This window comes from Sciurus vulgaris, assembly GCF_902686455.1.
Source record: "Sciurus vulgaris genome assembly, chromosome: 14".
Classification (NCBI taxonomy): Eukaryota; Metazoa; Chordata; class Mammalia; order Rodentia; family Sciuridae; genus Sciurus; species Sciurus vulgaris.
Genome location: NC_136475.1, coordinates 61018294 through 61043960, shown reverse-complemented (window position 1 = coordinate 61043960; position 25667 = coordinate 61018294). Strand labels below are relative to the sequence as shown.

General features: G+C 39.5%; 1 protein-coding gene across 1 annotated transcript in view; it reads right to left on the bottom strand.

Moving 5' to 3' along the window:
• SRBD1 (S1 RNA binding domain 1) overlaps nt 1–25387 on the bottom strand; it is a 312646-nt gene extending 287259 nt beyond the window's left edge. The window contains 2 exon segments of the mRNA XM_079111646.1: nt 18872–18951; nt 25280–25387. Of these exon segments, the coding sequence (XP_078967772.1) occupies nt 18872–18951 (80 nt within the window). The 5' untranslated portion in view covers nt 25280–25387.
• Nucleotides 25388–25667: the final 280 nt, after the last annotated feature.

Here is a 25667-nt window from a genome sequence, read left to right as displayed (position 1 = left end):
GTATTTCTGTTTGTATGTAAGATAGGACCTGCCAGAGTGAGTTAGAGGGACAGTATGAAATACCAACTTGTCAAGGATTCCTAACTAAATAAATTTTTGGCATTCAAGATTTCTCAACTGAGCCAAGATGAGGGTGAAGCAAATGAAGCATTCGGTCCGGTATAAAATTTAATAGGTGCCAATAAACTCAGCAATAGAAAGAGTATTTTAGTGTAGTTTTAAAATTATTTAAGATTTGGATAGTCTGTTCATCCTGAAATGTTACCTTTTTATTTTAAAAATTACATTAAAATTATTTACTTTGATTAATGTGTTTATTGGTACTCTTTAAATTTTGCCTGCTTGAAAAGTATCTCACGCAGCTCATTTTCCTGCTGGCCCTGCTTCCTGAATACATTTTCAGAAGATCAAGCCTTATGTGCCATTACCTTCAATCGCATTCCACAAGAAGATGGAAAATTGGGCTCAGTGGTGGAAAGGGAGGAGATGTATGGCACATACCTGTAATCTCCCCAATTCTGGAGGCTAAGGCAGTAGGATTGCAAGTTCTAGGCCAGTCTTAGAAACTTAGTGAGACCCTGTCTCAAAATCAGAACTAAAAAGGGCTGGGGAGGTAGGTAAGGGGATTCCTTGGATTCCATCTCCAGTAAGGGCAGGAAGAATACAATGGTAGAATTGAGAAGCAAGGAAGAAAAATTCCAATGATCAAAGAAATGAGAAAATAAACAGCAATGAGATATCTCTGCTAGTGTTTTGTCAAACTGATGTTTTAAAATACTACACCTCCAGCTGGTGGAAGTGTCCATGTAAGGCACACTTTAAAATCCTGACTTTTGGCGTGTGAACAATTTTAGTTGTCCCCAAGACTGCATTTTATCACCATCTCTACTCAGCCCCCATGCAACAGAGTCAGATCTAAGAACTACTAGTAAGCTCTCGGGTAGTGACTGCAGGTGTCTACTTTGTGTGCTCCTCTGGGGCTGGAGGAACTCCCAGATGGCCTTGGGACTCTTCTGATGATTTTGGGGAGGCTGTATGTTGTACTATGTGTGGATCCGGTTGTTCCAACGGGCAGCCTTCTTCGTCTTTAAGCCTTTAAGACACAAGCAATGATAACCTTTTCCACTGAGGAAAAAAATGATCGGGAGACAGGTTTGAAATTTGGTCTACACTAATCAGATCCGCCAGATAACACTCGGTTTACTACTATCACTACAAACTCTGGGACTTGACTTGGCAGAGGGCAAGAGCGGAGGTTTCTTTTTCCACTCTCAAAGCCCTGCAGCTCCCAGGTCGACCTCTTCCCGCCGCAGCCTTGCAGCTCCAGCTGGGCCGCACCCCAGGCCTGGGCGCTCTCTGCCCCTCCCTCGCAGGTTCCCAGTCTCCCGGCGCGGGGCCGTTCCTTGCCCCGGCTCCCCGCGGAGGAAATTCTTCCCCAACAGCCCAGGGCTCGCCTCACGTGACCAGCCGCCGCGGCGGCTTCCAGCGAGAGTTTAAAGGTTACGGAGGAAATTAGCAGGGACACCGCCACTCGCCCCAGGAGAGCGCGCCTCGCTTTCCCAAAGCCCGGACGCCGGCTGTCAGCGCACTAATCAGAGCTAGGTCCCCCTTAGAGCCATAGACAGGGTCCAGCGTAGAGGAAAACACACTTCGTAAATAAACAGACACCCAAACCGGGCCTGGCCGGGGTTCTACCCAGCTTTCCCTCGTCAAGTTCTCGCACCCAGAGAGGTCCAGGACAGATCCCAAAGGGGACAGCGCTCCCCACACAAGCGGAAGAGCCAATAATCGAGTTTAAAAACTCACACGAGCCTTGCCCGTCCCTCCCTGGGCCCCTCCCCCACTGCCAGGGAGCTGAGCGTCCCGGGACAGAATGACAGGTCAATACTCGCAGGCTTTTCTGGCCAGCCATTGCCCCAGTAGGGCAGGACTATGGGAGGTTCCCGAGTCTTCTGCGGGCAACGCGACCCCCGCCACTCCTCTATCCCCAACTCTTAGAGAGTTGGCTGCAGAGTCCACCAGAAATGCGCGGCCCGGTCGTCTCCCGGTGGAGACCCAAAATGACGTATCCAGAGCTCGCGGCTCTCGCTCCCGCACCCCTATGCCGCCACTCCCCGGGGTTCCGCTCAGGGTACCCGCCGGGCTCCCCGGCTCGCCGGCTCGACCCAGGCAGGCTGGCCCGCGCTTTGCTGTTCTCTCCTCAGCTCACTTTTCCCGTATTGCTCCCCCAACCGGCAAAACTTTCTATTTCTAAACACTGACGCGCGCGCGCGCGCGTGCACACCAACACACACCACACACCACACACACACACACACTCACACACTGACGTCTTTTGCGCATTTCCTGCATTAGAGGGAGGGAGACTCGCTCGCGCACCGACCGAGGGAGAAGAGACCGGGGGAGAGGGCTGGCGGGCAGCGAGCGAGCGGCAGCCGAGAGCTGGGACGCCGGGAGCGCGGCGGGCGGGCGCTGGCGCCCAGAGGTGGGGCCGCGCCGAGTCGCAGTCCCGGCCCCGCCGCCGCGCTGCGCACCGCCGGGTGCCGGCCTGCGCCCAAGCCCGAACGGCGGCCACCCGACTCCCGAGCCCGCGCGACTGTAAGATTCCGGTCTCCTGGCGCGTATAATAAAGGGAATTGTGTTATCATCATTAAAGAGACGAATGATGTTGGCACAAACCCAAAGTTCAACATTAGTTCTCTCAGATAAAACCTACAAGTTAAAGATATGTAGTGATTTAAAACACTGAAAATTAGGCATCTATGTTATACAGTTTCAAATATAGTATTAAAAATTCTTTCCAGGCACTTAGAAACCATTTGTTTTGTTTTGTTTTTTTAAAGGAAACTATAAATTACATATATGTACTGGAAGAGCACTTTCCAATATTGCAATGATGCTCTTTTCATTTCTCAAAGTGACAGCAAAGATCAAGTATCAGTAACTCACTGTCTTGGCCTGAGTACAAAGAAAAAGCATTTTTAATCACCACTAGTGACAAGATACAATGATTTAACCTCTAGAGGAAGAACAATTTGACAATCTATCAAAATTTAGAATGACTATACTGTTTGACCTGGCAATTCCACTCCCATAAATTCGTCTTAATATTGACACCTCTGGTAAATAAATATACCATTTACAGTGATTTTTCTTTCCTTTTCTTTTTCTTTCTTTTTTTTGGAAGAACTATTTCTAGCATAGTAAAATTCATCAAAAACCTAAATTTACAATGGGGAACTGGTAAATGAATTACAATATGCCAATACAGTAGAATACCGTGCAACCATTTAAGACTATGAAGCAACCCTAAATGAATTGATAGGGAATGATTCACAAGAATGAGGACCACAACGAGGACCAGGAAAAGTAACTGGTCAACTAAGGATTAAGGTAGGAGGATCCACCTATATTTTTTTAAATTTTGTAACATGCACAGATACCACACAGTCAAAATAATTAAATTATTTTTAAAATGAGTCACAGGTCTCAGCAAAATGTACAGGTAAGCAGAAAAGTCAACCTGGTGAAGAGAAAGAATAAAACTCAATTTCAGGATCATTCCCAAAATAAAGAAGAACAGAATTTAGTTTTATTATAATTTCAACCTGCACGCCCAAGAACTGCCAAACACTGGAGAGAAAAAAAAAAAAAAAAAAATTTTTTTTTCAGGGGAAAATTATTTTAAAATTACAATCAACTAACAAAATCAAGTCAAGATACGGCTAAACTCCAGAAACTATGGAGTACACCTCATTCTCTAGGCATCTAAAATCCCGAGACCTATATCTTACCACCCATTCTGATAGCTTAATACCAAATCTCTGGTAAGGACATCAATTTTACATCTGTAGTCCTGACTCTTCTTAGCATGAACTCCAAACACCAACTATTTAATATACTCTCCCAGAAATCTTAACAGGCATCTCTACCTTGCATTTGCAAAGTGTTCTTCCTCTCAAACTTATTCCTCCATCTTTCCTCATATAATTAATGTCTACTTAACAGTTCAAGCTAAGAAAGTCTTCCATTTCCTTCAACTCTTAAACCATCCATCATTAAGAACCAGTCAACTCTAACTATGAAATAACTTCCTTAGTCTCTCTGTTTCTTCTGCCCTATACCCCAGTCCCAATTCTACTATTTTCAACTAAAACAGACTGCATCTGCTCAGTCTCATCTATTCCTTTTTCCATACAACACCAAGAACAGTCTTTTCAAAATGTCCACTGGATCATGTCATTTGGTCAAAATCCACATTGATTTCTCATTACATTTGAAACCGAAACTCCTTCCCATGACCCAAAGACATCCGCCTCCCTTATCAGCCTCATCTTATCCTGCCTTCCCCTTCTCCATTAGAAACCAGCCCAATGGTTTCTGGAACAACCCCAGGTGCTTTACTCTTGAAGGCCTTCACAAAGTGGCTCCATCAATGAGAAGTGCGCCTTTTCAGCATTTTCTCTCTTAAACCTGTACCTTTCCCATTTACTATTCCAGTCGTCGACGTCGTCGTCGTCGTCGTCGTCATCATCATCATCATCATCATCATCCACACAGAGACCTTAAGGGATTTCGTAGGTATCTATCCAACCTATGGTTACCACCTTATTATGTAGCAGCTATTGGTTTGACAGTGCTTGAATCCCAACTTCAGTTCCATTTGGTTCAAGTAGTTTTATAAGAATTAACAGCCAAGGAGATAAACCAACCAACATGAAGCTCAAGATATGGGGTAGAACTCTGGGCCCCTGTAAAATGTCTTCTGAAAAAATACAGTTTATTGATGTAAAATCATAAAGCTATAACTATTTTGCTATAAAGTAGACAGTAGTGCTGAGAGAACAGTAGAAATACAATGACCCCAACTTTCCTATCTTGTAGGAAAATAAATCTCCTTATTTCTTAAACTAGCTTAAGATAGGTTTTGTTTTATTGTAACCAAAAGCATTCTAATCAAAAGCATCAACATCACTGTGGATTTTCTATCACACCCATTTAATCTGTCACCAAGGAGGCGAATGAAACTTGAAAGATGTCTGTTCCCTCCCCTTGAGCTCCTTGCCCACTAATGAAAATCTTTTATCTGAATACATAGTAGTATGTTGTCATTATTGTTGTTCTCTACACCTCCCATCCAGCCTTCTGCATCACCACTGATTATATTTTTTAAGTATAGATACAATCAGAACTTGTGGTTTGGATATGAGGGGTCCCCAAAAGCTCCTGTGTTAATGCAGGATATTCAGAGATGAAAGGATTAGATTATGAGAGTTGTAACCTAATTGGTCAATCCTAATTTGATAGGGCTACAGGGCTGGGTATTAACTCTGGACTGGTGGGTCAAGGTTGGAGGAGGTGGGTGGATGAGAGTATGCCCTTGGGGACTGTATCTTGTTCCCCTGGCTCCTCCCTTGCATTCTTTCTGCTTCTTGGCTGCCAGGAACAGAGCAATACTCCTCCACCACCATCTGTCATGTTCGCCTCACCTTGGGCCCAGAGCAATGGAGTTGGCCCATCAGGGACTGAACCTCTGAAACCATGAGCCAAATAAACTTTTCCTCCTCTAAATTGTACCCTTGTTAGGTATTTTGATCACAGCAACAAAAAAAACTAACACAGACCCTTGTTTTTTTTCTTTTTCTTTTTTTTGAACATAAACTCCAATGATTTCTACTGGAAAAAGTCTAACTACATACCATAATTTTAAAATCCCTTCCCAAGTTGAGGCTCAAACTTCACTGTCCTCAAAGTAGTTAGCAATATTAAAAGGAAGATAAAAGAGTAATACAAATAAGTACAAATAAAACAGCACATGCCAGGCAGTAAGTAATACCATGCCTTGAGAGAAGAAAAAGCTGTCCTCTGGGTAATAAAGGCCTATTACAGGGGTAGCATTTCACTTGGCCCTTAAAAGACAGGCAAGATTCTGAAAGATGGTAATGAGAGATGGAAGTGACAAAAATGCTAATTTTGAAACTGTGTGATTGCTTGTGTAGTCTGAGACTACACTAAATATCTCAGCTGTCCCTGAATAATGGAATCTAAAGCTAGTCATTGTGAAGCACCAATGACTCAGGAGGCTGAGGCAGAAGGATCACAAGTTTGAGGCTACTGTTGGTAACCTATTGATACCCTGTCTCAAAATAAAATAAAAGGGGTTGAGGGTGTGGCTCAGTGGTAGAGACCCCCTGGGTTCAATCCCCAATACTGCCAAAAAAAAAAAAAAAAAAAGGAAAAAGAAAAAGTCTAAGCTAAAATTCCAGACTCCCACTTGGATAAAATTAGGCCCTAAGGAATTCAGATAGCATGTGTTAAGGGAGTGTACGCTGCTGCTTATGCAAACCTGTTCATTGAAATTAAGCTAACAAAACTACATTTGAACAGTCATCACTTTTGGGACTTCAAATCTTCAAAATTTGTTCTCTGTTGATTTTGTCAAACATTTATTTTGCTTCATATTACATGTCAATAGCCATATTAAGCCAGTAATAACCAAGATATTAAAAAAACAAAGCTGTGAGGATACTCCAGAGGCAGAGTGCCTACATAGCACACAAGGTCCTGGATTTGATTATAAAACCACAAACACACATACACACACACGGCAACTTCCTACTCCTAAGGAGCTAACAAGCTACAGAAATCAACAGTTAAAATACAGTGTGATCACCAGGCATGGAGATGCACACCTGTAATCCCCAGCGGTTTGGGGAGGCGGAGGCAGGAGGATCATGAGTTCAAAGCCAGCCTCAGCAACAGTAAGACCCTAAGCAACTCAGTGAGACCCTATCTCTAAATATAATACAAAATAGGGCTGGGGATGTGGCTCAGGGGTCGAGTGCCTCTGAGTTCAATCCCCAGTACCCAAAAAAAATAAAAAATAAAAAAATACAATGTGATCTTTTCTAGAAGCATAAATACACTATTTTAAGAGGCACAGGAGCACAGCAATGGAAAAAAAAAAAAAAAAAAATGAAGGTATCTCCAGACACCTAAATGAGGGGCAGGAATTCAGGAAGAAAGAATAGCCTATCAGAAATCAGTGATGAGAAACCACTGTACATTCTTAAATCACTAAAAGTTCGGTAATGCTGAAATGTACATGTGGTGGAAATGGAAAGGTAAATGGGGCTGGATGGTAATTCTGTAGAGAATGAATTTTGTTCTATGCTCAGAAAGAAGCCATTAAAGGACTGATTTGTTCATAGCTTGGTTTCAGTGACTGAGTCAAACCCGTAAGCTGTTACGTTTGAGTAAATGACTCCAACAGTGGTCACACACTGTGGTCCCAAACCAGCAGAACACGTTAGAAATGCAAATTCTTATGTACTGCCTAAAAACAAACTGATCTGGGATAGGGCCCAGCAAACTGTGTTTCAGAAAAATGAGGTGGCTGGGTGCTGTGGTGCACGCCTATAATCCAGTGGCTTCGGAGGCTGAGGCAAAAGGATCGCAAGTTTAAGGCCAGCCTCAGCAACTTAGCGAGACTCTTTCTCAAAAAATAAAGAGGTCTGGGATGTAGCTCAGTGGTAAATCACTACTAGGTTCAATCCCCAGCAGAAAAAAAGAAAAGAAAAATGTGAACAACTAAGATACAACTAAGTGTGAAAAGTAGAGAGCAAGACTTAGGGATGGGGAGGTGTGGGGTATATATATTACTTTAATTTTTTTTAATTAGCTGATAGATCGGAATGAGAGTAAGGTTTAAAAAAAGGCAATCTTAAGAGAGTTTTTTAACCTCTAAGTTTTAGAGAGGTTATTTTTGTTGTGTTATGTTAAAACCTGTATAGGACTTATTATGTTGTAATTCTCTTACACATTTGATATTAACTCATTTAAATTATATGAGATCGGTACAATAATAATTCCACTTTATTAACACAAAAACCAAAGACTAAAGAAGTCAAGTAAATTGCCCCAAATCTCACAAGTTATATATGTCTTCAAAAATTCAAATTTTATGCAAAACTTGATGACTTTTCATACAAAAATACAAACTGCTCAAATTGCCTCACTTCTTTTCCTGAGCACAACTGCAGATAAGTAGGTCAAGGTGTCTTCCTACCACCCTCCAGTTGTCAAGAACCTTCAAGGAGGGCTGAAAGTGCAGCTCAGTGGCAGAGTGCTTGCCTAGCATGTACAAGGTTCTGGGTTCAATCCCCAGCAACATGAAAAAATAAGAACTCCAAGAAAATGCCTTCTCCCAGGGTGACCCAAGATTGACTTCTCCAAATGAAAATTCCCATTCCCTCAGTTTTAAAAGAAAAAACATGTAGGAATCAGCAAATACACTATATCCTTAAGCATCCAGGAAGCATCTGCTTTAAAAAAAGAAAAAAACAAAATTGGTGAGTAGAGGGCTGGGGACATAGCTCAGTTGGTAGAGTGCTTGCCTCACAAGCACAAGGCCTGGGTTCAATCCCTAGCACCACCAAAAAAAAAAAAAAAAATTAGTGAGTAGAATTAAGAGGATTTCTATTCAGAATCACTTCCAAGCCAGCAACTGCATACCTCCCTTCTGAAAAGCTATGAAAAGCTATTGATCCTGCTGTTCTCTCTACCCTCCTCTAGTTTGCTGTATCACTTATTTTAACACACACACCAAAATTTTCCTTAAAGACTGCAGAAGGAAAACTAAACTATGCTGTTAGAAATCAGAAGAATGGTTACAAGAGAGCGAAGAAGGAACTGGAAAAGGGTATAAGGCAGATTGCACTGTTTCTTGACCTGGCAGTCGGTTATATGGTTACCCTTTTGAACAATCCTGGGCTATTCACTTAAATAAATTTCTTGTATGTGTGTTATACTTAAAAAAAATTAAGCCCATAATAAATACTACCAGTTAAATTATAGGAAAAAAATTCTAATTTCTTTATTTAATCTCTCCTAGGACAAACAGGTTGCACCTACCAAGTTGTTCTGCATTTAGATGTAGAATTAGTGAATGATCAGCTCATAGGCATTGGCCACCTTTCATCCCACTTCTTCCCACACTTTTATCATTCCATGCATGGTCTTCCCCCATATAATCCCACATCTCTTGGAACAAAGGGGAAAATGGCTAATAAAAAGGTTTTTGTTTGCTTTATCTCCTTCATTTAGCAAATGTTACTGAGAAGCGCATAACTGCTCCACTCCCCTACATGCACCAACCTCAAAAAAAAAGAAACACAACCTTGGGCAGTTTAATTTTTTTCAAAAACTGATTACAGCTACTTGCTTCTTTAAATTGTTATAAAATTCATGATGTTTTTACATATTTGCATAGTAATATAATGGACTTCAGCAAAAATTAGTTTCTGGTGATAACCATACATTTGCAGTTTGAGAGAAAGGAATGAAAATGAGGAGGATGCTTTTGCTCAAGAGATCTAGTGATCCCCAGACCCTGATCAGGAAATAGACAAATATGTTCATATGTAAAGCCTAAAAATAAATCAAGTGTTGGCTGTATAGTTTTTCCCTCCCCAAACGAGATGGGGATGTTCCTAAAAAAGCAGTAGAGTTTTTAGAATTCATAAACACACTTGAAGAAAAAAATAGGGGACCAAGCATGGTGGTGGGCAGGGGCCATGAGACCTAGTACACAGAATGAGAGAGATATATAACATTTCTATAATATAATAATAATTTCTTTACAGTTAATTTCATTGACCATTCCTTGCTGGCTAGGTGCTATTAGGGATTTCTCAAAAGAAGCTGGGCATATATTTTGTGGTAGATAATATAAACATTAGAAACACATCATTCAGTCAAATGTTCCAGACCCTCCTGATTTTCTGACTGGGTTCCGCTGACTCTCCGCTCTTCTCACTTCCTTGTTCTTCCAACACCAACCACTTTCTCAACCATGTTAGGAAGCAGGAATATGACTTTAAGACAAAATTATTTCCTCTAACACAAAGTTTCTCTTTTTTATGGGAGAATTTAAAAATATATATATATATGAAATGAAATCCACATTTCCAATTAAGGATTGTCTATAAAAGCTAATTTGACGTTAACAAAGGATGACTGCATTTGATTAAATGAAAAGAACGCAAACTAGTAAAAAATTCTTAACAGTTTCCCAGGCAATTTCCCTAAGCCTACCTGGAAAACACTGAACTTAACAGTTGTCATCAAGCTGCTCAGCTAAGGTGGCAACTATAACAACAACTTTTACCAACTCACAGATAAATAAGACTGCCCAGATTCCCTGAGAACAAGATTTCAACCATAAAAATTTGCTTTCAATAAGAAGGAGGGAAAAAATTGCTTGAATTAAAAGGAAAGGACTAGTGTATCTTTATTTTCCAAGGAGACCAAAGGCTGTAAAATGTTTTTAGGGTCTTAAAATGAGATGACTTGCTTCCACTTGATGTTCCCACAATTAATGGACACAGTTGCTATGGTTTATAAATGAAGCTTCTCACCTCTGCTTGTCTTCTGCCACTCACCCTCTGGACAGCTAGACTCTTGGCTCTCAACATACCTTTCCCTCCTCATTCTACTCAGCAAGTAATCTTACTTTTCTTTTGGAATAGATTTTGAAAAGACTTTGTTTAGCTGCTATCTTACTACATTATAGAACTCATTAGTGAACCTGGTTAATCTCCCCTAAGAAAAAATTAAAAGTGCACATTAACAAATTTCAGAACAAACTTCCCCTTGAAGCCTGTAATCGACTTTAGTTATACCTATTAAAGAAAGGACATAGCCTATAGAAACTAAATTCTACAAACACTTTTGAGTTAGTTCTCAGTAATATTTAACTTTGAGATGATTTTGCTTTAGTTCCTACCATACAAACAAAAATGTTTCTGTCTATTCTAATCTTAGCTATCATTGATTTTTTAGTTATACATTACTTCTAATAATTTCTATCATCATAATAATAAAATAAAAGAATGTAATAATTAAGTGCCTGATATGGAGCCTGGCCTAGCCATGACAAATCATCTGTAAGTAAATGGCAAGTATTATTTCTTGTCAATCACGAATCTGTGAACAAACACTTTAAGGTATTAGAGCAGTGATAGATAGATAAATAAAATAAAACCTATGTAAATCTTCATTAAGAGCCTTTACTACTACCTTTCAGTTTGGATGCATGTTAGTTGTTTTCCTTTGGAGAAGTGTCTTTGTTTACCAACACTGTCTTTTCTATTACCTATAAATAGAATGTCAATAGTAAATTTTAACGATTTTTCTTCTTTCTGGCCCACTAAAGAATAGAATGTTGCCTCACACTTTTCTTCTCACTCTTGTTCCTGAATTAAATAATCAAAGGTACAAACTATAATTAGGTTCCATCCTACGCCTTCTTTTGCTTTATTCATTTAGACCTAAAAAGACAATATTTTCAAATTGTGGGTCATAGATCCATACTAGATTCATCCTGAAGGCTACCTCATCTACCCTGAAATGGTCCCAGAATGTGTGCGACCAGACAAAATTAAGACTCACTGCTCATGAGTTACTCTTCAGGTTCCCTCTACTAGTCCCAAAGCCAACCCCCATCCCTGGAGAAAAAAAAAAAAAAAAAAAGGAAAGAAATCCATCCCAATTTCCCCTGTAGTAAAAGTTAGGATTCTGGCATCTCAAGTTGACATTCTTAAAACTTTTTTCCTTTGAAAGATTGCTAGGCTTTTTCATAGTACATTATAGCACTCTAATGATCAAACAGAGGCAGGAATAGCCTAAATGACTTTTAAGCGTTTACAGTGAAAGACAGTACAAGTTCGAAGCAAAAATCAAGCAATGAACCTTTGAGGTCCCAATCTGTTAGTGCAATCTGTCCACATAGTAAATGTATGCTATAGTTTAGATTTGTAATGTCCCCCAAAGACCCAAGTGTTAAAGGGTTGGTCCCTGAGTACCACTGGGAGGCAGCAGAACTTTCAAAGGTGAGGTCTAGTGGAGGATGTAAGGTCACTTAGTCACTTAGGTCACAAGGTAGAATCTTGGGACCCTGACCCTCCTCTTTCTTTGCTTCCTGGTTGCTGAGAGGTAAGCAAATTATCCTACCATGTGCTCCTGCGATGGTATATTGCCATAGGCCCAAAAGCAATGAAGCCAATCAACCATGAACTGAAACCTTTATACCCATGAGTCAAAATAAACCTTTCCTCATTATAAGGTGATTTATCTCAGGAATCTGTTATAGGAACAGAAAGCGAATTCACACAATCTAAAACACCATGGCAAAGACCCACCCCAACCAAGTTCATAGCCTTTAGCCAAAGAACTGATGATGATGATAAAACATAATACAAAACAGCATACTCTAGAAAAGAACCAGTGGTCAAAGCATCCAGAAATTACTGGCCAAACTGAGGAGAGAGCTGAAAACTCCAACCCTTCTTTTAACCAGCACAACCCCTATTTCAAAAAGAAAGGAATTAAATTAACTAAATTAATAGGAAATGGCTGCACATACCTGAACTATATCCCAGTTCATTTCTACCTCCTCATTAATATTGTTGGCATTTGCTGGAAACTTGACAGGCTGCCCCTGAAGACATGTTTCAGTCTTGATTTTCTTTAAAGGAGACTGACCAAAGGTAAAGTCATCTTCACTCTCTTCCTTCTTGCATTCACCTTCCCACATGGTGCTTGTTGATGGTATTTCTGTACTATTATTCGTCCCATCCTCTAAATTGCTGGTTTTGCTCTTTTCTTCATCAATTTTCAGTTTTTTGGTTCTTTGAGCTGAAGTTTTCCTTTTTGTCTTTGCTGATTTCAGAGTCTGTACAGTTTCCAATTTGGTTTTTTTCTCTTCCAAATCCACATCAGCAATTGCCACAGAGCTATTCTATTAAGCCACAAAGAAAAGACATGACAATTAGAAGATAAAAACCAACTGCCCCAGAATACTACTCCGAAATAAAAAAGAACAAATTATTGATATACACAATAATTGGAAGACTCTCAAGCGAACTATGTTGAGTGGGGAAAAAGACTTACATGATTATATTTATATAACAATCCTGAACAGATCAGTGATTGCCAGGAGTTAGAGATGCAAGTGGGAGAAGCAGAAGGGAGGCAGGTGTAGCTATACACGGGCAACAAGATCCTTGTGATACTGAATATGTGAAAAAACTGCATAGAACTAAATACATACAAGTAAACACAAATAAAACTAGAGATATCTAAATTATTTTATTAATGTCAATAACCTGATTGTGAAATTTTACTAAAGTTTTGTAAGACAAGTAAGTTTACCACTGGGGACAATTGGATAAAGGGTACATGGAATCCCTCTGTGTTATTTCTTACAACTGCATGTGAATTGTTTAGAAATTGTTTTAAAAATGAATAAAAGATAGGTCTATATGCCAGAAAACAAAGATTAAAATTTATTATCAAAGTCAACAAATTAGGAAGAGAAAATAACATTCACAAAATCATAAAGGCTACATGTGTCACCTATTTATACAGGAGGAGAGAGGACAGAAAACACAATGACAGCAGGTTAATGGCAGGCATGTTCTTTATCAGAGTCCACCTAGCAGTCTACACAGGAATCCAGGGACTACTCCCTGCACCCTCACTCTCTCTCCCCAAGTGACAGTTTGACGGTGAAGGAAGGAAACCTGACACTCCTCTTGGTACTAAGGATAGAACAATAAATATATTCTGCCTTTCAGGAGCTTACAATTTCACATGCTAGCCTGTTTCCAGTTATTTAAGTAACACGGATGGTACAAACAAAATCAACAATGCCCAAACTAAGTTTAAGCCAAAATTCAGACTCTCAAGGGAACTATGTTGAGTGGGAAAAAAGCCTTACAAGATTAACTCTCCTATCAAATACTTTTCCAGAGTTATTGACTATTAAAAACCCTGGGGAGTTGGGGATATTGCACAGTGATAGAGCATTTGCCCAACACGCATAAGGCCCAGGGTTCAATTCCTAGTACCACAAAAATAAAGAAATAAAAACACCGGAAACTATAATAAGAGCACCCCAATACCAATGCCCACCTACCACCAACCTCACGTGATTTTATAAATGCTGTATACTATCTAGCCCTGAGTATTAAATGTTTTACTCGAACACGATGGATCAGAAAAGAGATATGAAGATAATATGATGCTAAACCAATAAGAATTAATAAAAAACCCAATTAAATGAATTGCTATATTTAAAGAAACAATGTGTCAGTTATAAAGGGAATTATCAGCCACAGAGGAACAGGAAAAGGAAAAAGCAAATATGATTAGCAACTTCTGTCATGTACAAAACAGAAGAAAGCTCAGCAAATAGATGGAATATTTTGGTCCCAATGATAGGAGAATCCTACTGTGAGATGGATACTTCAGACTACCTTAGCTCCATGCAATTAAAACATTCAATTGTCACTACGACAAACACAGTGTCTAGACCACAGGGAGCTTCAATAAACCCAAATAAATGGTCATTTATCCTACTCTGAGTCCATGCTCATCAAGCAGATTTCTGATTCTTATTTAAGACCCTACTTAGATCAGCCTCCAAGCAGAAAAAGTGCTAGCCATAAGAATTTTAAGTACTTGTGATGATTATTTCAAAGTGTTAATTATTAAACCAGCACACTGGTTATATACATCACTCTTGAGCATGGCTAATGTAAAAACACTCATAAGAAGTAGATCAGTTCCTAAAGTACTGACTTAGAAAGCCAGTGCCATCACATACCATGTACTGTGAGCAAGTCACTCAATATCACTTGCCTCAGCTTTCTTAGCTATAAAATCTGGAAATAACAGCACCTGCCTTAACAGTTGTTGCTAAGATTAAGATCATAAGAGTGAGGCAGGCACCTTGGTGCATACCTATAATCCCAGAGGCTCACAACGCTGAGGCAGGAGGATCACAAGTTCAAAGCCAGCCTCAGCAACTTAGTGAGGCTCTGTCTCTAAATAAAATATTTTTTAAAAGGGGCTTGGAGGGATGGGGTCATGGCTCAGTGGTGGAGCACTTGCCTAGCATGCATGGGGCCCTGGGTTCAATTCTCAGCACCACATATAAATAAATGAATAAAATAAAGGTCTATCAACATCTAAAAAAATATTTTAAAAAGGTGGGGGGGAGTGCTGGGAATGTGGTTCAGAGGTTAAGTGACCCTAGGTAAAATTCCTGGTACCAAAAAAAAAAAAAAATCATAAGAGTGCAATGTTCAACATACTGCTTGACTAACAGTAAGCACTTACTACTTGCTAATGTTGCCATTATTATTAGGAGAAGAAAAAAAAAAAAAGCAGAAGAAGAAACATAATGGTTCTGATGATAAATGTTAAGAGAAGGTTAGGAGTACAGGATAGAAGCAGAGTGCTTGCCTAGAATGTACAAGGCCCTGATTTCCAGCACCACAAAAAATATATAGTATGTGTGTATATTTATTTTATAATATATATAAAAGATACTATTAAGACTCGCGAGAAGGGACACTACTGCCCTGCAGTTTTTGTCATTTGCACTTTATCCTACTCTGTGTAAGAAGAAAGTAACATTCCCAATCAGGAAAACACTTCAGTTTTCCCCCTATCTGGCTACAGCACCTACCGGCTCCTCCTTAACATCCACGATCCCTGCGCCATCACTGATCTGTGGAGTGTTCTTGATTCGAGGTACCCTTTTTGGTTTGGAATCCTTGGGAGCTGGCTGCTTGCGGCTTCTGGAGACTTTCTTTTGGGGCTCCCAGACACTGTCTTCCTTGTCATCTTCTTCAGAGGCAGATGATCTAGAAGTAAATTGACAGAAGAATTTCCAGGAAAATCAAAACCAAATGTCAAAGGTAAAAAACAAACACACGCTTCTTAAAAAATTGATAAAGTCAGAGGTATTTATGATAAAATGGAATAATATGAGCATAAGCTGTGAAAAGTTATTGCTAAGAATTAAAAGAAGAGTTGATCAGCATATAAAAAGACCCTCCCTATAGCATATCATACACTATAAATCATTGGTCTCACCACTTTCCTCTCACCTAACTGACAAACATGTACACACACACCTTCATGGCGTGGAAAATCATTTATTACCTTAAGCAATTTACTAGGTCATGTCACACATAGTCAAAGTTAACTTTTCAATTTTAACAGTGAAGAGCACTTAAGTTCCGAAGTGCTGATCAAATTCATTTAAATTATATTAAGCTATTCATTCAATGAAAAGAGAAAATGACTCTAGGAAACACTCTAAATTATATAAAAACACCAACACCAAGACCTGCCCAGTTGTTTTTATTAACCTGTCTTTTCCTTTCACAGAAAGATTGTATCCTGACTACACTGGATCAGGTGCAGCTACCATACTTTTTTGACAACTAAACATTAAACTCACAACATAAGCAGAAAAAAAGCAGCCAGTGAATTCTGTTGAGGGAACATCATGCTCCTGCAAACCTGGTTCATTCTATTTCTAACCTAATATAAGAGATCACTTTGGGGTGAAAGATAACCATTTCCTTCAGTGAGACTAGTGAACAGAAATGTCTGGGTTTTTGATTAGTTAAATTCCACTTTGGCACCAAAAGCCTAACTGAATGACTTCTTAGTTAAATTATGTTCCAGGGAAGCACAATTATGATAGGATGATCCACTGATACCCTCAAAGTTGAGTTCTCTGCAGAGGTAGACTCTATGCCCAAAACTAAGCATAAAACACATAAAATCATTAGATAATAACAGCAGTGGATTTAAAAGGAACTAGAATTAGAAGACCAAGGAATTAGAAAACCAGGGTTTCTTCCTGTTATCCAACTGAGCAAGATGACACCCTTCCACCTTAGTCTTATTAAACCTGCTGAGCAGGAGTGCTGACTAACCCCACTTCACATAGTAATACTACCAAAAGTAAAGGGATTTTATTAGGAAGAAAGCACAAGCGCTGGTCCCATTTTGTTACACATGAAGCAGTTCTGAGGCAGCTGAGTCAACTCTCATTCCCCATAACATGTGCGTTCTCAGCAGCGTCTGGCACTCACCCCTAGAGCATGTCCTTCCACAAGCCTTCAGAGAGTCCTACTCCTCTAGTGTTTCTCCTTCCTGCTTAAAGTTTCCCCTTAGTTCCTTTTACCCCCATCTCCTTGCCCTCTAAATGTTGGAATCTCCTAAGGAAGATGAGTCCTCACCCTCTCTCCTCCTCTCTATGCTCTCTTGCTAGCTCAGGTATCTTGTCATCTTGTCATTGAGGTCGGTACAGGAACTTCAATTTCATATCTCCAGCACAACCTTCTCCTGAGTTCAAGACTTGCCTATCCACTTTCAGAGGGAAGCCTAACCATCATTTCAAACTTACCAAATCCAAAATACAAGTCTCATTTCATCACACTTACATCTATTCCTCTTCCATTGTTCCCAAAATGTCTGTCTTTCCTTCATACTCCAAATGTAATTAATTCATCACCAGGTCCTATCTCCTTTATCTTGAAAATATATCCCAATTAGACCATTTCCTACCATTTTCATTTCTAGGCTTCTACAATGATCTTCTTAACTTATCCCCCACTTCTATTCTTGCCCCCGACAGTCTGTTCTCCACCAAGAAACTCGGAATGATATTTTACAAATGTAAATCAGATCAGGTCACATCCCTATTCACAAACCTCCAGAGGCTTCCCAACTCCCATCAAATAAAATCCTAGACCCCGACCTAGCCCCTTACACACTACCCATTCCAATCTCAGTTTCTATTACTCTCTACCTGATGACTCTGAACTGGCCACAGTGGTCTCCTTGCTGTTCCCTGAACACATCAAAATCATCTCTATCTCAGAAATGATTTGCTGCTGTATTTGGAATGCTAACCCTTGAGAACTTTCCATAGAGTTTCTCTCCTATGTTAGTCAGTTTTGCATTACTACAATAAAGTACCTCACACAACTAACTTAAATAAAGAGAATTTTTTTATTTAACTCAGTTTTGGAGGTTCAAGTACAAGATAAGGCAGCCCCATTTGTTTGAGCCTCTGGTTAGGGCAACAGATGGCAATGGAAAGAGCACATGTCAGAGAGTGTTCACATCTCAATGCAAGAACAAAGAGAGACAGAACAGAGCCCCACAATCCCCTTTGAAGGCATATCTCCAATGAACTAAGGATCTCTCACAGGGACTCACCTCTTAAAAGGTTCCACCACTTTCAAAACCACCACCACCCTAGAGACAAAGCCTTTATATATTTATGTATGGACCTTTGAGGAACACATTTAAACCAAACTCCCACACTTTATTAGATTCCCACACATCCGCCAAAGAACTCCCTATCTAAAATGCCCTTCCACTACTATCACTGTGCTCTCTATTCCTTGCTCTGCTTTTTTTTTTTAACAGTACCTATTATGACTTAACATTAATCACTCATTTCTTTAACAAATATCTTAAGAGTACTTAATATGATGCTCTACAGCAAAGATTCTCAACTGGGGATAATTTACACTTACACACACACACACAAACACACGGCACTATCTAAAGACATTTTTGATTGTCACAAATGGTGGGAGGGGTGCTATTGACATCTAGTGGGCCAGGGATGCAGTTAAACATCCTACAAGGCAAAAGACAGGCCCCACAACAAAGAATTATTCTGCACACAATGTCAATAGTGCAGAGGTTGAGAAACTCTGCTCTAACATAATATAAAATACTCCTGTACTCATGGAGCTTATATTCTAGTATAAATAAGTTATATATTTAGATGGTTACTTTTTCCCTCATTTAACACTTCATCGCCAACATTAGACAGAATCTAGAACACAGCTTCAATAAATATTGTAAGAATGAATGAAAAACACACAGCTTTCTTCCACCAAAATGACTTAAGTGTGTAAGAGACAAATGCATTACTCCTTAAAATACGCCTCATTCCCCTACTACCATATTAAACCAAGAAGCTTACAACTCTGAGAAGTATGAGAACTCGTCTTTGGATACTGCAGTCTGAACCTGTATTTTTGCTCTTCTTGGCAATGACGACATCTGGAAGAAATGAACATGAAATCAGCATGACTTGAATAGTCTGATCACAGTCATTCAGTTACAAAATGATGTGCCATTTGAAAATAACACTCCAACAGCTCTGCTGCTAGAAAATGCCAAAGGAAAAAAACATGAACCTTATTCACAAGCCAAATGCTGGTTTCCCCTGCTAAGTAGCCTCAATTAAAAGAGCAACAAACACCCTTCCAAAGGTTTCAAATGCTTCATGAATGCTGGCTACCTTTTGAAAAATAAGTTCCCAGAAGGTGAGTATTCTACAAATATTATTAGTGATACTATCAGTCATCAAATTATAAAATCTTAGGTTAAACTACCTCTCAAAGACAAGAAATATTTTCTCTCTTCTGTATCTTCTTACAGGATACAGTAGAGGTGCCACTACAAAGATGGCAGGCAGTCAAATGGTACTGATTAACTGAATAAGCAGTCAGGTTATTCCTAAAACAAGATAAGCATTCTTCTATAATAATAGTTCATACTTAAATAAAATGATTAATCACTATGCCACTATGATTCAAAGCCTCAGCTCTAGAAAAAAAATCAAATAGTAAGAGGCATCACATAATATAGGAAGTAAATAAATTTACTGAGGCTGCAAAGACTTATTTCCTAAAGACTGTGTGTCAAACCATAAAAAAGTACATTAGACTCTGATATGTTTAGAACCTTCAAAATAAGGTCCTAAACCAGTCATATATTATAGTGCCTCTGGTTCTAACATCCACTTAGAAGAGGAAATAATATCTCATAGAAAGGAGAGTTGTCACAAATGGGAACATGTTCCCCCAGCAAAAATAGCTCAGCTCTGTCCATTAAGTGCAGAACTCCTGGACAGAACAGCACTCAGAGGAAACCAGAAAGGAAAATAGTCTGTAGGAAGCAGATGGAAAACCTCCCATCTTTGCTTTCACAATTTTTTTAGATATGGTTATGCAGGTAATCCTTCCTCAAATGAGTAGTTCTAAATATTGGCCATAAGGTAACAGGTAACTCTGATTTTTGGGTTATGTGCAATTTACCAGAATAAAAATAAAACAAAACAGAGGAAATGACTGTTTGACAGGGGTGGCAATTCAAATCAGGACAGGGCCCAAACAGATCAGTCAGTAAAAGGTATTGACAATCAGGTATTCCTCTAAGAAAAACAAGTGTTTAATTTCCACCTCCAAGTGTTTTGTTCCATCATGAACAAAAATATATTTTGCAATGACTAATTATTTAAAACACAAAAAATAAAACTATTAAAGTGCTACAAAATACAAAGACAACTATTAGTAATCTTGAGTAGGTGTAAGGAAACACAGGTTTTCCTAGGCATGACTCAAAATTCCAGAAGCAACTGCTGATACCTTTGAGACCAAGGATGAGGCAGTTAAGTATAAGCTACCTGACACAAAGGCGTATCTCTAGGTCCCCTACCCAACATGCCAGTAGACAACTGCCCTGGGAAAAGGTCTAGTTTATTCTCCAAAGAAGATAAAATAGAATCTCTAGACTAGAGGACAAATGCAAGCGTGTGCATGTGAACCATACAGACTGAATACTAAATGGAGAATTCCCCAGTACTCTTGTTCCATTAAGATCCCAAAATGTCACCAGTCAGATCCTTATCCTCTAGGACTAAACAATGGGAAGGCTTTTCTTCTGGTGAACCTGACCACACCCAAAGAAAAAATCTGAAGGTTCTTTGCTCCCCATCAAACAACCCACCCGGATCACCTTACATTCATTCCTATCACTCCAGTCTACAACATACAGTAGTTCCTTCTTAACCAGGGTTTTGCTTTCTACAGTTTGTTACCTCAATCAATTGCTATTCAAAAATATTAAACAGAAAATTCCAGAAATAAACAATCCTTAGGTTTTTAACTGCACACTTTTCCAAGTAATTGGATGAAATCTCCATTTTACTCTGTTAAGGACATGACTCTTCCCTTTGTTCAGCATATCCATATCATATACACTACTCACACCCATTATTCACTTAGCAGTCCTCTTGGTTATTAGATAGCTATCATAAGATCACAATGCTTGTGTTCTTGGAACCCTAATTTTATTTAATAGCCTCAAAGCACAAATAGCAATGCTGGCAATTTTATTACAATATATTGTAATTGTTCTATTTTATAATTAATCTCTTACTATGCTTTACTTAAAAATTAAACTATCATAAGTAGCATATAAAAAACACATGGCATATATCCAAGGTTCAGTACTATTGAGATATCAGGTTTCCACTTGGGGTCTTGACGTGTATTTTCTAAGGAAGGGGGAGCTATTATATCTTAATTTGAAACCTCCTCCCACTTCCGTGACAGACTACCATATACCAAATCTATCTCCACATTTGAACCTTAACAGAAATGCATTTAAAATAGGGAAAAACAAGCGAGGCATGGTGGTACATGATGCCCTGAATCCCAACAGAGCAAGAGGCTGAAGCAGGATTGCAAATTCATGACCAGCTGTGGAAATTTATCAAGACCCTCAGCAACTTACTGAAATCCTGTTTCAAAATAAAAAATAAAAAGGACTGGGGATGTAGCTGTGGTAAAGCACTCCTGAATTCAATATCCAGTTCCCCTCCCCCCCCCAAAAAAAAAAAAAACAGGGCAAGACAAATCAGTGGCAGGCTTATATTCTGATAAACTATTCATCTTTCTTCTTCTTCTTCTTTTTTTTTTTTTTTTTTTTTTGGTGCTGGGTATTGAACCCAGGGCCTATGCACGTGAGGCAAGCACTTTACTAACTGACGTATATCTCCAGCCCCTAACAACTTGTCTTAAAGACTTCCTGAAACAAGTATTTCCAACTATCCCTTATTAGACACTCTAGAGTAAATGAACATAGAAAGGTGGTAAAAAGCAAGCATTTCTTTTCACAAGTAGAAAAAACTATGAGTGTAAGAACGGAGGTAAAAAAGGAGAATCTGTGTGAACACACGGGCCAATGACAAGCAGTTCCATTTTTAGAAAGAATTTATATGTAGAGAAGCTGAGGCCTAGAAATTATTTATTTAAAAATTATTCATGCCAATTATACTCCCAGGGGTGTGACTGTGCCAGTTTAAAGACCAATGTCCTTAAAGGATCTGTTTTTCCACCTCCACTCCTATTGTCCTTTTACTTCATATCATAAAACTTACGGCATCCATTTCCATGTTTTGAGGGCTGGGGAGATAGCTCAGTTGGTAGAGTGCTTGCCTTGTAAGCACAAGGCCCTGGGTTCGATCCCCAGCACCCAAAAAAATAAAATAAAACAAAACATTTCCATGTTTTGAGTTTTTTCTTCGTTTTTTTTTTTTTTGGTACTGGAGATTGAACCCAGGGGTGCTTTACCACTGAGCTATATTCCCAGTTCTTTTTCTCTCTCTTTTTTTTTTTTTTTTTTTTTTTGAGCCACCATCTCAAAAAGTTGTTGAAGCTAATTTTGAACTTGCAATCCTCCTGCCTCAGCAGCCTCCCAAGTTATAGGCATGCCCAGCCATCTCCATGTCTTCAATTCAGTCAAGTGTTACTTAACTAGAGACACATTCTGAGAAATGCACCATTAGGCAATTTTGTTATTGTGTGATTGGTGTACTTACACAAACTACAGCTACAACATCATCAGGCATGTATGCATCCATCGTTGGCTTCTATCACCAACATCACTGTTATTCAGCACATGACTGTAACCATATCACCTTCCTAACAATCCTAATTGCTCCATCCCAAAACTCGCCTTTAAGATTTCCATTTACATAATAAAATTTCTGTCTCTGAAACTACTTAGATGCCTCACAGTTACTTAAAATTTAACACATCCAGAATGGAAAGCTTGATAACCATTCCCTGCCCTAAAACCCATTCTACTCCAGTCTTTCCCATCTCAGTAAATGGCACCAGCATTCATCTATTTGCTAAGCCAGAAGCTTGGAATATTTTTTAACAGCTTCGTTGAGGTGCAAATGACATTCAGTACACTGAACACATTTAAAGTTCTCAAATATGATAAGTTTTGACATATGTACACACATCACCACAATCAAGATAATAAACATATTCATCCTTTGCTAAGTCAAAACACTGTGAAACTTTTTTTCTTCCATATCTTATATCCAGTCTATTAGTAAGTCACATAAATTTTTCCTCCAAAATATATCTTAAATCTCTACAATCTCCAGTGTATATTTGGTCCTTGAGTCTGTTTCCTGTTGTTATTACAGAATGCCACAGACTAGTGGTTGGGAAGCAGACCTTCTTCCTGAGTCACATCATGGCTGAAGTCATCACACACTAGGGAAAGAGAGTTTTCCCTCTTTTATAATGCCACTGATCCCATCATGAGAGCACCACCCTCATAATCTCATCTAACTAAAAACACCTCCCAAAGACCCTACCTCCAAATTCTATCAATATATGAATTACAAATTAAATTTTCAACACATGAACTTTGGGGGGATACATTCAAACTAATGTCCTATCTTTTACCTGAACTATGGCAATATCCCCTAAATGCCCTCCCTGCTTTCATGTCCTTGCCCCTACAACCCATTCTTCACATATCATCCTAAGACATGATTTAGAAAATGCTTAAAAACACTTAATGAGGGGATAGGGGTGTAGCTAAGTGGTAGAACACTTGCCTAGCATGTGTAAGGCACTGGGTTCAATCCTCAGCACCACATAAAAACAAAAAAACAAAACATAAAGGTGTAAAAAAATACAATTAACATTATTAAAAAAATAAAAAACACTTAATGACTTCCCATCTCATCCTTCACTCAGAATCAAACCATACTTTTTACCAAGGTTTTCTACAATGCCCTACAGGTCTGACCCCTGCTTACCTTCCTAATCATACTTACCACTTGTAGCTCTTAAACTCTAGTCACATTCTACCATTCCCTGTAACAAGCATGATTCTTTCCCAAGTCAGGGTCACTCCATCTGGAGTACTCTTCCTGCTCATCAAATGTCTAGCTCCTCTCATCCCTTAGGCCTAATATGAGCTTCTCAGTTACACTATATTTTTTTAAAATCCTATTTATTTCTTTTAGATAGCAATATATAACAACCTAAAATTATTATTTTGTTTTATTATTGGAATCCCCCTCAATGTAGTGAACAACAGGAAGGAAGGAAACATGTCTTATTCACTTTCATATGATACTGAGCCTAGCATTTGCTGGTTGCTCTATAACTATTCATTAAATAAATATAAGAATATATACAAATATGGCCTCTATAGAGAAATATGAATTTATTTTCTATCCTTATTAGGCAATGCAATACATGGCACTCACTGCAGTCTTGAAAAGGCACATTAAGAACATTCCTATTCTTCAGCGATCTAGGATTTTCCCTCTTCCAAGTTATCTTATTTCTGTGGGCACATGAGTACATTCCAAATCAATAATCTGTAGGTCACTTTGATGTTACTAAGGAAGTACTAAATTAGGGCAAGTGAAAAGTGGAAGCAAGGGGCAAAAAGTCCTACAAAAACATATTGAAATGGGGGGGGAACACTAAAATTCAAGGAGATTGAAGAGGAATAATTTCTTAAAAGGCAGCTAAAGAAGTTTCCCAGAGGAAAACAAAAGTGCTTCGAATGTTAACACAGACACCCAAGTTATAAAAACAAAATTCGAGTTAGAAAGAGCCTCTGAGATCAGACAGCCCTGCCGTATTGCCATATTTTTTTAATCAATGAGAAGCCTGACGCTCGAGAAGGTAAAATGGGTTACTCGAAAAGAAGACATATGGCAAAGGACTAGAAACCAGAGCCCCAAATAGCAAGACTAGTCTTGTTTCCCATTTCACACCAATTACATTAATGACATGCTGCAATGTGGAAGGCTCGAGGAAAGTTGCCCACAGGTCCCTATTCATCTCTTTCCTCAAGTTACTCAAGCGCCTCCGAGATGCCCAGCACACTGCTGAAGATGCAGCTGATTCAGACAGGGCCCCGATCTGAGAGTGAAAGGGTGCTTCCTCCCTCATCTTCGCTCCTTCGAGGTTTAAAACAATCTAAGCTTTCCCAGGTTTTCTCCTCTTTGCCCCTCTGAACTAAGACCTGCTGCAATTAGGAGACACGCCAGGTGACACGCAGCAGCTAGGAGGCATTCTCCGGGTGTAAGTTGTGAGATACAGTCCGCTGATAGTAAAATGTAATGGCACTTCTACTTCTCACTTTCAAAAATGGGGGGAGTGTTACTTCCCAAATGGGCGCTCAGAACTTTTTAAGTGGCCTCAAACTTGCCAGAGCCCGGACACCGGCTCGTGGGTGCCCGCAGAACTGCCGCCGAGGCGGACGCACAGCTCACCTTCCCGCCCGGCGTGTCGGAAGACCCGGGATTCTGTGCGTGTTACTGTGTCTTCCGGTTCCCGCCGGAAGTTTTTCAAATACCGGAAGTCCCGCCTCGCTTTTCCCAGAAGAAGGTAAGCTGAGCCAAGTTGCGGTGCTGACGGAACGGGGCGGAGCCAAGCTGGATGGAGGCGGGGCCGGAGCAAGGATCCTCTGGGAGCGTAGGGGGCGATCCTTGCTCCAAGGCTGCGAGTCAGCTAAGCTGCGTGTCCCCTGGTGCAGCGGGGGTGGGGTTCTGGGTGCTGCGAATGCGGGCCCTGCCCCTTTTGCTTGCTCTTTCTTTTGACCCGTTTTATTTTCATCTGTCATTTTTAAAATACAATCAAGGACGGTTCTTTTCATTGCAT